The following is a 14,417-nucleotide window of genomic DNA, read 5'->3' as shown; positions in this document are numbered from 1 at the left end:
TGGGTTTGAACAAAGACAAATCGTCTTCTCCAGAAGATGATCATAGCATACTGATCGAAACGTTGAGTTATAATAATAATAATACTACAAGGTATTTATAAAGCACTCTAACTAACAGAGGAAAGTACCACAGCGCTGTACACAAAAAATAAACAAAGAGCAAAGAATAAATAAAAGCAAGCAAATCAGTTGAACGGGTGGGTTTTGGGAAATTTCTTGAAGGCTGCTAGTGAGCTAGAGTGGCGGATGCTGTGAGGTAAATCATTCCAGAGTTTGGGGGCAGCAGCGTGGAAGCTTTTTCCCCCAGAAGTGGTGCGTGTTTTTGGGATGACAAGTAGTCTGGTGTCACTAGATGACCGGAGGTATCTGTTAGGTTTGTACAACTGAATGAGATCCGTTAGGTATGAAGGCACAGAGGTGGTATTGAGACATTTGAAGACCAGGGTAATTATTTTAAAGTTGATACAGTTGGAGACTGTCAGCCAGTGAAGATCGTGAAGAATGGGAGTGACTCTGTCATATTTCTTGGTCTGGTACATGTAGATCAGTTTAGCTGCACGATTTTGGAGGCGTTGAAGGCGTTGACAGTCAACAGATGATATTCCATAGAGAAGAGAGTTAGCATAATCGAGACGAGACGTTACAAGGGCTCTAACAGCAGCATGGCATGTGGGCTTATCAATGTACATTCTTATCCGAGAAAGGTTGCGTAGACTGAAATTAACGGATCGGCAAATAGAAGTGACTTGGTCGGACATCCGCATGGCCTGGTCAAACTCCACTCCAAGATTTCAAGGAAGGCTGGATGATTTCGGAGTCTACTTGGAGGAAAACATCAGATAGCGAACTGAGACATCTACTGTTGGCACAGACAAAGAAATTAGTTTTGCAATCGTTGAGTTGAAGCATGTTGCTTAACATCTATTGTTTTATGTCCATTATACATTCCGACAATGTGGAAAGAGCTTGATTGATTTCACCAGGGTTGTTGGGATTAAATTGAATGTACAGCTGGATATCGTCAGCATAGAAGTGATAGCGAATGTGCTCAAACCGTTCAATAATGGTGGCCAGGGGTTAAGTAAATAGGGAAAACAGCTGAGGCCCTACCACAGAACCTTGTGGTAAACCAAACTCCAATACCTGGAGGTCAGATAGCTCACTAGCAACCTTAACTCTATTAGTGCGACCAACAAGGTATGAATGAAACCACAGTTGAACATGACCTGCTAACCCAAAAACATTATATAATCTATCCAAGAGGGAAACATAATCAATGAGTTGAGAAACCAACCGTTCTTTTTAGAAACACCCCAGCTCATTAGAGATACAATGTTGTCATTACATGGTGTTATCGCAAACCTTTCCATAAAGACAAATTTACTAGAACTGGGGCGGATTGCACCAAGCGGTCTTAAACCAGTCTATTTGCTATAGCCGGCTAACTTGAGATGCGCTTAGACAGTCTTCAATTATAGACCAATTGCAATAGTGCGGTCTATAATTATAGCCAGTCTTAAATCTTAAGCCTGCTCTGAGCTGGCTATAATCGGTCTTTGTTTTTTGTTTTTAAAGATGGCGCTGCATTTGTTAGTTGTAGATGATTTGATACAAAGAGATCTAGGATTAGATTTTATTTCAGCAATAGATTACAACCATGGGAGGCATTATGATGATGATCGAGGTGATTGTATCATAAATGTATGTTCCCAAAAGTAAAAATGATACAACTCACAGATTTGATATTCGATGATTTAAACCAAAGCAATATGAACAATGCTGTTCAACTAGTGCTGTAGATGTGCTAAGTATTATGGGACATTTGTTCGTATTTCATTACTTTTCAACGACTTATCTAAGACCGGCTTATTGCAACAGGCTTAATGACTGACTAAGCTAAGACCGGCTAAGACAGATAGCCGGCTATAACTGACTGGTCTTAGACTGTTGACTAAGACCGTTTTATTGCAATCCACCTCAGGAGTTGAACCGTCAACATAGGGCTGGATAGCTTAATTTGTAGAGCGCTGGTACAATAATCAGGAAGTTGCAGGTTCAAGTCCAACTCCAGTAAAAAGAAAATTGTGTTTAATCCCAAAACTATTTTAAGTATAGAATAGTATACACATAATGAATGTTTATGAGTGCAATGGCAATGGTGTGAATGTGAATATGTTCATGAGTTGAAAGATGGAATGTTCTATTCTACGAGGCGGAGCCGAGTTGAATGGAACATTCCAGTTTTCAATGAATGAACATATTCGCACCATTGCACGAATGAAAAACATTGATTATTTGTTTTATATAACATCCAAGTAGATCTTTGTCATTTTGATTGAACGATACAACTTTCAAAACAATTAATTTCAACTGTGTATAAGCCGAATGCTAGTAATTTTACTATGCCTTCTTGCAGAACACCTGCTGCATTACCAAAGAGTTACCACGCAGTGACGTTTTTCCATCCAAAAAGTACCCCTGCACGCTTCGGATGGTACGAAAAAGCACGGTGAGTGACTCAGTGTGCAATGGTACTTTTATTTGCTATCACGTGACGGACAATCCTCCAATCAAATGGCAAGGATCTGCTTGGGTGTTATATAATAATGTTTAACCCAAACACTGGTATTAGCATCACTACATGCACTTTCCGGAGTGATGTTGAACAAATCCAAAGGCATAACACTTCTTCCTTTTTTTACTCCACAAGACTCTGGGAAAGTACAGTGCTACACATTCTTTATCCCTGTGGGGCGGATTGCAATAAAACGGTCTTAGTCAGCAGTCTAAGACCAGTCAGTTACAGCCGGCTATCTGCCTTAGACGGTCTTAGCTTAGTCAGTTATTAAGCCTGTTGCAATAAGCCGGTTTTACATGTAGATAAGTTCGCGAAAGTAATGCAATACGAATAAATGTCCCATAATAGTTAGCCCATCTACAGCACTAGTTAAACAGCATTGTTCATATTGCTTTGGTTTAAATCATCGAATATCAAGTCTGTGAATATTTTTTTACTCTTGGCAACAGATATTTACGATTCACTGTATCATCATCATCATGACTCTAATGGGTGCAATCCATTTCTAAAATTTTATTAGTAAAGTTGTGCATAAAAGTGCAAATAAGGGCAGTGGAACACAGTGCCACTGTCTCGGGGGATGGTTAAAAAACCAAAACAAAGTACGATTATAGCCAGCTCAGGGCGGGCTAAAGATTTCAGACTGGCTATAATTATAGACCTTGCTATTGCAATCGGTCTATAATTAAAGACTGTCTAAGCGCGTCTCAAGTTAGCCGGCTATAGCGCATAGACTGATTTGAGACCGCTTGGTGCAATCCACCCCAGATATCAATTGAACATCTACTAAAATATTCAACAAGCATGACACGGTGGTAAAACTTGTCCTTCAATGAAACAATCTTTAGAAAGAATCAGTATCCCTTTGTCAACCATACTTTTGTAGGGAGGTTGGTAACACTAGCACCTGTGACCTTACAAAAGAACAAAAGAAAGTTCTACGTGAATTCAAAAAATCGAAATCCCACCTGAGTAACATGCCTGTGATATTTTTTCACAGGACTCAGGAAAGTACTGAGTATACAGTGCTAACACACATCGGTGTATGGGTAAAAAAAAAAATTAATATTCTTTATCCCCGACGCAAATTTAACATATCGTTGCAGTACCCGCTGCTAAAACATAGGATTCAAACTGCCTCTAGCTACCGGGCAAACTCGGTAGTCTAGTTGGTAAGACACTGCTCTAGAATTGCAAGGGTCGTGGGTTCGAATCCCACCCGGGTATTATGCCTGTGAATTTTTTTCACAGGACTTGGGAAAGTACTGAGTATACAGTGCTAACACACATCGGTGTATGGGTAAAAAAATAAAAAAATAATATTCTTTATCCCCGACGCAAATTTAACATCTCTTAAATCCAAGCAACAAAATACTAGGTACATAAGCTCTACTCCAACGCAATGAATTTGGTAACCAGCAATTAGCATTGTGTTTTTATATAAGGATGCTATGTTCAAAGGCATTTGTACACCTAGATAATGCAGGACAGAGCAGTATTTAAAAAATTGTTTATTGGAACAAATTTTACTCTCATTTTGAACTGATTTGTACATGTTGGCATATTGGAGTTAAAGAGAGGTACCAGAGGGCCTTTCTCTAAGCTGGTCTTAGGCTCCGCGTGCTGATATTCGTGCAAAACGTGCTGCTCTAAAATGCAGGTTAAAGACAAGCTGCGTACACAGAGCGCGGAGCCTAAGCCTGAGCCGGAGCCCAAGCCGAGCTTTAAGAAAGGCCCCGGGTTCTGAACTGGACTGAGATACTGATGGCATACGGATCAGTGTGTGATGGGTTTAAATCCAAAGTTATTGACACTAGAGTGGTTCATGGCATGACACTTACGGCATGACACTTCACTTGAATTGTGATGAAATGAAGCCCGGACTCTGCCGGTAGAAAAATCACAACAAAAATCCCAAATTAAGACACTACAGTCATTTATGAATTGACATTTCACTTGAATTGTAATGAAATGAAGCCGGGACTCTGCCGTCGGGTTAAAGTTATCACACCCCCCCAAAAATCACATTTTTGAACAGGGATCCTGGTTAAAGTCATGCAGATGAACTAGGACTCCCGGCGGGATGATTAAAACTGGGATACCAGTAGGATTTTTTTAATAGGAATTTGCTATTGGGAATTTCAGACTTGTTTATAAGTTGTTTGTAATTTTTGTTGACTTCAATGGGAGACTTTTGGGAGAGGCTTGGTGGTAGCAGACTTACCAGGTAAAATCCATTGTTTTAGGTCATGTGCGCACGCTCAGAACTGCATAAACATTGGGAGTTTACCTGGTAAGTCTGCTGCCACCTACATTGTAGCGTCCCAAAGTCTCCAATTAGAGTAATTTTGCCCGGACACCTCACATTAAATGTTTCTCCTCTTTCATTGAAAGCAAGCCGGCCTACACAGCTATGACATTTGTAACCTATAATTTAACGTTTCACAATAGACAGGGACATAAATAATACTTACTGGCCGTTTGACAAAATTGTCCAGTGAATCCAGTTGCACACTGGCAGGTGAAGGAAGTGCCAGCAGCCTGACATACACCTCCATTCAAGCAGGTAACAGTCGCACATGGATCTGTTTCATGGTAAGTAAGGTTAAAATAAATGTCAACAAAATTTCAATTAAAAGAAAGTACATTTAGTTAAACACAATATAATTGTCTCAAAACAATCCATGAGTTTATGAAAGAGCAGATTAACACCCAACTTTTGTATTTCATTTGACCTCTTAAAGACACTATGGACACTGTTGGTAATTGTCAAAGACAAGTCTTCTCACTTAGTGTATCTCAGCATATGAATAAAATAACAACCTGTGAAAATGTGAGCTCAATTGGTCGTCGAAATTGCGAGATAATTATGAAAGAAAAAAAACCACCCTTGTCACACAACTTGTGTGCTTTCAGATGATTGATTTCGAATCCTCAAAATCTTATTCTGAGGTCTCTAAATCAAGTTTGTGGAATTCTAACTCTTTCTTGAAAGCCAGGTTTTTTTCAGAGGGAGCCGCTTCTCACAATGTTTTATACTATCAACAGCTCCCCCATACTCGTTACCGTTACCAAGTAAGTTTTTATGCCAATAATTATTTTGAGTAATTCCCAACAGTGTTCACTGCCTTTGAAATAGTTCAAAAGTAACTATATCACTCTAGGAATATTTGTGCCAACAAACGTCTGACAACAGACAGGGACATGTATATACGTACCGATGGTTGTTTGACAAAATGTTCCAGTGAATCCAGTTGCACACTGGCAGGTGAAGGAAGTGCCAGAAACCTGACATACACCTCCATTGAAGCAGGTAACACCATCACATGGACCTGTAGTCAAAGGAATATAGTTGTCTCAAAACAAATCAAACAAGTTTTTGAAAAAGACACAACTCTCCCTCCATTCAAGCCTTGAACACCATCACATGGACCTGTGTCATGGTTAAAAGTAAAGTCATCTAAAATTCAACCCTATAAAGATACAAGGACTTTTTGGAAAAAGAAATATAAATGTCTCAAAACAAATCCATACGTTTCTAAAAGAGCAGATTGACATCGAAACTAATGGATTTCATTTGACATTTGATTTGTTCAGAAGTAACTAAATCACTTTAATATAAACATAAGGGCAAAAGTGAAACAACTGATGAGGAGAACTTCCTTAGACATATAAGATACATTTGTACACATGTTCTTACGGTACCAGTTTCATAAAACTGTCCACTGAACTTAAATATACGTACTGACGACAGCCGTTTGACAAAATGTTCCAGTGAATCCAGTTGCACACTGGCAGGTGAAGGAAGTGCCAGCAGCCTGACATACACCTCCATTGAAGCAGGTAACACCATCACATGGACCTGTAGTCAAAGGAATATAGTTGTCTCAAAACAAAACAAATGAGTTTTTGAAAAAGACACAACTCTCTCTGGTATAATGAGCGTTTCACACTTGAAAAGCGTCGACGCCGCCAACTAGAGAGGAGGTGGCGGAAATCCAGGCTGGTAATTGATCATGACATTTTCAAAACACAGCGTGGCCTATGTAAACTCATCTTCGCTGAAGCCAAGTCTAGTTATTACCGCGAGAAAATACAAGACTGTGAAGGTAACCAAAAGGCTCTCTTTGAAATAACAAATCACCTCATGCACAGGAAAACAACCCACAAGCTTCCTACTGACACGCATCCAAGGGAACCAGCGAGCAGATTTTCACCTTATTTCACTAGCAAAGTTGATCAGATCAGAAGTGACCTGGTTTCAAATCAAACAGGCCCCATACCCTCACCTATCACAGTTAGCAGTAGCTCTGACCCAACCCCACCACTGAGTCCAACCCTCGAAACCCTGAGACCTTCTACGGAGGACGAGATCGCCAAGATAATCAAGAGATCTCCTCCCAAATCATGCCCACTGGACCCTCTACCGACATTGCTGGTTAAGAACATGAACAACTCGTTGGTAGTCCCAATCACCCGGCTGATCAACATGTCTCTCGAAAGGGGCCAGTTCCCAGACAGCTTCAAAACTGCTTTGATCACCCCAGTAATCAAGAAAGAATCTTTGAACTGTAATGACTTAAAGAACTATCGTCCTATATCTAATTTGTCCTTTGTGTCGAAGGTCACTGAGAAGGTCGTTGCTGCAAGACTAAACGCACACTTGTTAGAAAACCAGCTGCGCGAAAGTCACCAATCTGCGTACCGTAAGTTTCATAGTGTGGAAACGGCCCTTCTTAAAGTCCACAATGACATCATGTGCGCAGTGGACAGCAAAAAGGCTGTACTGATGATCTTGCTCGACCTCTCAGCGGCCTTCGATACAATTGACCACGATGTTCTCATTCAGAGACTGCATTCTAATTTTGGTATTGGGGGCACAGCTTTAAACTGGATCAAATCCTACCTTCACAACCGTTCTCAACTAGTTCAAATTCAAGGGGAATCATCACCGGAGGCCAAAGTATACTATGGAGTCCCGCAGGGCTCCGTCCTAGGTCCCGTTCTTTTCACTCTATATACATCGCCACTTGGTCAAATTGCTAAGAAACATCATTTACAATCACACTTCTACGCTGACGACACACAATTATACACAACTTTCAGTCCCAACTTGGTAGGTAATCACGACAACATCCTCTTGTCACTCACCAACTGCTTGCACGACTTCCAAAGATGGATGCTGGACAACTTTCTTAAGTTCAATCCTTCTAAAACGAAGTTCATAATCATCTCCTCTCCACAACTCCGCAACAAAGTTCCCATCCAACACATTCAGATTGGCGATACCCTGGTCACACCAAGCACAGATGTACGAAATCTCGGCCTGCTCTTTGACCAGTGCATGAACCTAGAAAAACATGTTTCTCGTGTCTGCCAATCTTCCTACGTACACCTCAGACGCATCGCTAAGATCAGACGTCTTCTTTCCATGAAGGCAGCAGAGCAACTCATCCATGCATTTATCACCTCCAGACTGGATTTCTGTAACAGTCTGCTTGCTGGCCTTCCACAGAGCACGCTGCAGCGCCTCCAATCTGTTCAGAACGCTGCAGCACGTCTCTTGACTGAAAACAAATTGCATGACCACATCACTCCAATCCTTTATAATCTACATTGGCTTCCCATCAAACAACGCATCAAATTAAAAAAAAATCATTCTCACTTTCAAGGCACTCTCCAAGGTTCAGCCCCACTCTATATTCAAAACCTGTTGACTCCCCGTACTACAAGACCAGGTCTTAGATTCACCAGCAACATGCTCCTTGTTCCCCGGTCTCGTCTAGCCAGCTACGGGGACAGGGGTTTTTCCATTACAGCACCCATGCTCTGTGGAATTCACTCCCTGAAAACCTCAGGAAAATCCATGACATCTCCATCTTTCAGCATTAACTTAAGACACACCTGTTCACACTTGCTTTCCCCAACACTTGAGAATTTTTCCTCTTTCCATCTTGACCGGTGCCTTTGAATGGTTTTCACCAGATGTAGCGTGCCTTTATAAATGCTGTTTTATTATTATTATTATTAAATAAATCTTGTGATCGATTTAGATTGGTGATCACCTCAGATCAAAGAAAAATAAATTTAAACTTTTCATTATAAAAGACAGGCTGCCAGCATTGACTTTATCCAGCATGAAGTGAGATTAAGAAGATTTGCAAGAGGAAGATTCAAAAATTTTTGCAACATGTTACAAGAAGAGACAGGTTGGCATTGTTGACAGGTTATACATTTTGATGCAATCACTTGTTTCTGCCATTAACATGAAGCTGGCTTAGACAGCGAGAACGGGAACATTTGAGCTGACACGCATTATGGCGACGCACATGGACATGTATATACGTACTGACAGCCGTTTGACAAAATGTTCCAGTGAATCCAGTTGCACACTGGCAGGTGAAGGAAGTGCCAGAAACCTGACATACACCTCCATTGAAGCAGGTAACACCATCACATGGACCTGTAGTCAAAGGAATATAGTTGTCTCAAAATAAATCAAACAAGTTTTCGAAAAAGACACAACTCTCCCTCCATTCAAGCACTGAACACTATCACATGGACCTGTGTCATGGTTAAAAGTAAAGTCATCTAAATTTCAACCCTATAAAGATACAAGGAATTTTTGGAAAAAGAAATATAAATGTCTCAAAACAAATCCATACGTTTCTAAAAGAGCAGATTGACATCGAAACTAATGGATTTCATTTGACTTCTTGATTTGTTCAGAAGTAACTAAATCACTTTAATATAAACATAAGGGCAAAAGTGAAACAACTGAGGAGAACTTCCTTAGACATGTTAGATACATTTGTACACATGTTCTTACGGTACCAGTTTGATAAAACTGTCCACTGAACTTAAATATACGTACTGACGACAGCCGTTTGACAAAATGTTCCAGTGAATCCAGTTGCACACTGGCAGGTGAAGGAAGTGCCAGAAACCTGACATACACCTCCATTGAAGCAGGTAACAGTCGCACATGGACCTGTAGTCAAAGGAATATAGTTGTCTCAAAACAAATCAAATGAGTTTTTGAAAAAGACACAACTCTCTCTCCATTCAAGCACTGAACACTTTGCACATGGACCTGTGTCATGGTAAGTATGGTTCAACAAGGAGAAAAGTAAGACAAACGGAGAAAAAAGATAGTTGTCTCAAAACAAATCCTACAATTCCATAGGCTGGATGCCCCAAGAATATATGACAAGGAGAGCTGCAGACAATAACTATTGTTGATAACTATTGTCGCACATGGACTAAATTAAACTAAATTTCAACCCAATAAAGATACAAGGAATTTTTTGAAAAAGAAATATACAAGTAACTGTCTCACAAGTTTATGAAGCAGCAGACTGACATCAAAACTTATGGATTTCATTAAGCTTCTTAATTTGTTCAAAAGTAACTGTTATCACTATATAACAGAAAGGCAAAACAGTCAAAGAACCAACCCAAGATACATTTGTAGATAAAACTGTCCATTGAACTTATATATTACGTACTGACAGCCGTTTGACAAAATTGTCCAGTGAATCCAGTTGCACACTGGCAGGTGAATGTAGTGCCAGAAACCTGACATGCACCTCCATTGAAGCAGGTAACAGTCGCACATGGATCTGTGTCATGGTAAGTATGGTTAAAAAAGTAAAGCCACCTCATCAATAAAGATTCAAGGAAATTTCAGAAAAGAAATGTAATTGTCACCCCAAAAAATCCTACAATTCCATAGACATTTATCATGGTCATGGTGTGTATGGTTAGAAAAATGTAAATTAAAATATTTGAAAAATAGAATAGCGAAAGATATAGAGCTTAGTGTAAATAAACATGTACAGCATCCATTAAGCTACATGTATATAGCTCTATGACAGCATCATATTAAGAAGTATTGGTTGGTTCTAGGAACATAGAATGGATAAGAACAATTTGTCATGAAATGAAAGTTTACACACTGGCGCTTTTAGTTTGACAAAACTGTCCATTGAATCCAATCAGGCATTTGCAGATGATAGTCCTGCCGAGATCCTGACACACCTCCATTGAAACACTGAGTAATTCACCCTTTGAGCTTCATCATGTACTGTTTTATGAGACTAGTCGGTTCAGATAGAAGCTTTAGAGCTGCGTCAAATTAAATTATTTAATTAAGTGCATGAAAAGTTTGACATCTGCACAAGAATAAATTTATCAGTAACCTGAAGAGAAACATATCATGTATGGGATAATATAGAATTAGTATAAAAAGCGAGACGCACCAAATAGATAACAAATTTACGGTAACACAGAAAGCTGCTGAAAATAACTTTTGTCAAAAACTTGGAAACTAGGAAAATGGTTTGCCAATGTTTGAGGGACAGTTATGTGAAAAGGAAGTCAGAATGTTCAAATAAATGTCATCTGTGGTTGAACATAAAGCTTTAAAGAAATCAGGAGCGGATTTAAACAAAGCATGAGTTAAAGAAGAAGTTTTAAATCCAAATTCAAAGAGCGTCATCGTCAAAGAGTGACGAAACTGTAGTTGCTTGGACCATTACCACAGCAGCTCAAGCAAGCAAATAGAAGAAAAATTGTCAATTACTCTTGTGATGATACCAAGGATGCCTCAAAAGTAAACTGAATCACTCAAACTCGCAAGCCTGAGAAAACCTTTACACAAGGGTGTTTGCTATGTGAACCAAAAGGCACAAGGATTAAATCCAACTCTTCCACAATAGGTGCACTACAACATAAAGAAAAGAGGTGTTTTAGATATGCAACCAAGCAGTTTCATGCATGTATTACCCTGGTCGGAAAGTGGACAGAAATTAGCATCGTGTTTGCTACTGTACAAGTAGGTGTTTCAGGAGAAAGCAGTACTTAAGACATATTTATTGCAACTTAGCGTATCATGTTATCAATTGAACTTGGATACTGGTGGCACAGGGATCAGTGTATGGGTTCAAATCCCAAGTTAGGACACCAGAGTCATTCTGGCAAGACACTTAACGTGAACTGTTTGGGCAGAAACGGATCTTGGGATTAATTTAGATTGGTGAACCTCAGATCAAAGAAAAACAAGTTAAAACATTTCAAGTACATTTCTAAAAGACAGTTTGCCAGCGGTGACTTCATCCAGCATTAAGTGAGATAAGGGAGATTTGCGAGAGGAAGAAACAAGAATTTCCCTGGCATGTTACGAACAGAGATATTGTTGACAGGTTTTCCTTTTTGTTTCGATCACCGGCTCCTGCCAATAAAAGTAAGCTGGTTCATTTTGACTGACACGCATTATGGCAACGCACAGGGACATGTATATACGTACTGACGGTTGTTTGACAAAATTGTCCAGTGAATCCAGCTGCACACTGGCAGATGAATGTAGTGCCAGAAACCACACATACACCTCCATTAAAGCAGGTAACACTTGCACATGGACCTGTGTCATGGTTAAAAGTAAAGTCATCTAAATTTCAACTGAATAAAGATAAAAGGAATTTTTTGGAAAAAGAAATATAAATGTCTTAAAACAAATCCATAAGTTTCTAAAAAGAGCAGGATTTAATTTAATTTCATGATTTATTCAAAAGTTACTATATCACTAGATAAACATAAGAGCAAAAGTGAAACAGCCAAAGAATATAACCTTAGATACATTTGTACACATGAACTTATGGTACCAGTTTGATAAAATGGTCCACTGAAGGAGGACATTTGCGAGAGGAAGACTCAAACATTTCAGTGACATGTTACAAAAAGAGATGTTGTTGACAGGTTTTCCTTGTTGTTTCGATCACCGGCTCCTGCCAATAAAATTAAGCTGGCTAATTTTGAGCTGACATGCATTATGGCAATGCACAGGGACATGTATATACGTACTGATAGTCGTTTGACAAAATTGTCCAGTGAATCCAGTTGCACACTGGCAGGTGAATGTAGTGCCAGAAACCTGACATGCACCTCCATTGAAGCAGGTAACACCATCACATGGACCTGTAGTCAAAGGAATATAGTTGTCTCAAAACAAATCAAACAAGTTTTTGAAAAAGACACAACTCTCTCTCCATCCAAGAACTGAACACTTTGCACATGGACCTGTGTCAGGTAAGTATGGTTAAACATGAAGAAAAGTAAGACAAACAGAGAAAAAAAGATAGTTGTCTCAAAACAAATCCTACAATTCCATAGGCTGGATGCCCCAAGAATATATGACAACGAGAGCTGCAGACAATAACTATTGTCGATAACCCAAAAAAAACAAAAACATTGTTGGCAAAGTTTGAGGCACTGTTAGGTGAAAATGAAGTTAGAATGTACAAATAAACGGTATCTGAAGTCGGACAAGAATCTTTCAAGAACCAGGGGTGGATTAAAATAAAGCATGGGTTAAAGAGGATTTAATCCAAATACAAAGAGCGTCAAAGAGTAAAGAAACAATGAAGTTGCCTGGACTAATACAGGAATTAAAGTAAGCACATAGAAGAAAATTAGTTTATATGTTTGGAAATGAAACCAATGATGCCTCATAAGTGAATTGAATCACTCCAACTCGCAAGCCTGAGGAAACCTTTATACAAGGATGCATGCTAAGTAACCAAACAACACAAGGACCAACGGTAACTCTTCCTCCATAAGTGTTTTGGGTTCTTTTACGTGCACTACCACTCTGCTGATCATAAACAACATATTTTGTTGGGGGCCTGCAACCATGCAGTAGTACATGTATATCAGCCTGTTGTAGTAGGTTATCAACATTAACATCGTGTTTTAATGAGCATGCTATGTTCAAAGTCACCAGCTTTCGTACAAGTAGATGATGCAGGAGAGATGAGCAGTATTTCAGAAAACGTTTATTGGAACTAATTTTGCACTCATTTTGAACTGATATGTTGGCTTGTTGCAGTTAAGGAGTGTACCAGGTTCACAACTGAACTTGGATACTGTCAGGTGGCACAGGGATCAGTGTGTGGGTTCAAATCCCAAGTTAAGAAGAGTCTTTCTGGCATGACACCTCATGTAAACCTGATTGGGGCAGAAATAGATCTTGTGATCAATTTAGATTGGTGATCACCTCAGATCAAAGAAAAATGAATTAAAACTTTTCATTACAAAAGACAGGCTGCCAGCATTGACTTTTTCCAGCATGAAGTGAGATTAGGAAGATTTGCAAGAGGAAGAATCAAGAATTTTCGCAACATGTTACAAGAAGAGACAGGTTGGCATTGTTGACAGGTTATACATTTTGATGCAATCACTTGTTTCTGCCATTAACATGAAGCTGGCTTAGACAGCGAGAACGGGAACATTTGAGCTGACACGCATTATGGCAACGCACATGGACATGTATATACGTACTGACAACCGTTTGACAAAATTGTCCAGTGAATCCAGTTGCACACTGGCAGGTGAATGTAGTGCCAGAAACCTGACATGTACCTCCATTGAAGCAGGTAACAGTCGCACATGGACCTGTGTTATGGTTAAAAGTAAATTAAACTAAATTTCAACCCAATAAAGATACAAGGAATTTTTTGAAAAAGAAATATACAAGTAACTGTCTCACAAGTTTATGAAGCAGCAGACTGACATCAAAACTTATGGATTTCATTAAGCTTCTTAATTTGTTCAAAAGTAACTGTTATCACTATATAACAGAAAGGCAAAACAGTCAAAGAACCAACCCAAGATACATTTGTAGATAAAACTGTCCATTGAACTTATATATTACGTACTGACAGCCGTTTGACAAAATTGTCCAGTGAATCCAGTTGCACACTGGCAGGTGAATGTAGTGCCAGAAACCTGACATGCACCTCCATTGAAGCAGGTAACAGTCGCACATGGATCTGTGTCATGG

General features: G+C 39.4%; 1 protein-coding gene across 1 annotated transcript in view; it reads right to left on the bottom strand.

Moving 5' to 3' along the window:
* Positions 1-14,417, bottom strand: part of LOC139934501 (uncharacterized) — a 109,510-nt gene that overhangs the window by 51,558 nt on the left and 43,535 nt on the right. Inside the window, exons 19-28 of the mRNA XM_071928758.1 lie at positions 14,293-14,406; positions 13,916-14,029; positions 12,440-12,553; positions 11,886-11,999; positions 10,087-10,200; positions 9,453-9,569; positions 8,928-9,041; positions 6,324-6,440; positions 5,797-5,910; positions 5,053-5,163 (exon numbers count right to left, since the gene is read on the bottom strand). Of these exons, the coding sequence (XP_071784859.1) occupies positions 5,053-5,163; positions 5,797-5,910; positions 6,324-6,440; positions 8,928-9,041; positions 9,453-9,569; positions 10,087-10,200; positions 11,886-11,999; positions 12,440-12,553; positions 13,916-14,029; positions 14,293-14,406 (1,143 nt within the window). The remainder of the gene's footprint in view (positions 1-5,052; positions 5,164-5,796; positions 5,911-6,323; positions 6,441-8,927; positions 9,042-9,452; positions 9,570-10,086; positions 10,201-11,885; positions 12,000-12,439; positions 12,554-13,915; positions 14,030-14,292; positions 14,407-14,417) is intronic.

Source organism: Asterias amurensis, chromosome 3 (assembly GCF_032118995.1).
Source record: "Asterias amurensis chromosome 3, ASM3211899v1".
NCBI lineage: Eukaryota > Metazoa > Echinodermata > Asteroidea > Forcipulatida > Asteriidae > Asterias > Asterias amurensis.
Note: the sequence above shows the minus strand (reverse complement) of the source record. Positions and strands in the feature narration are given on the sequence as shown.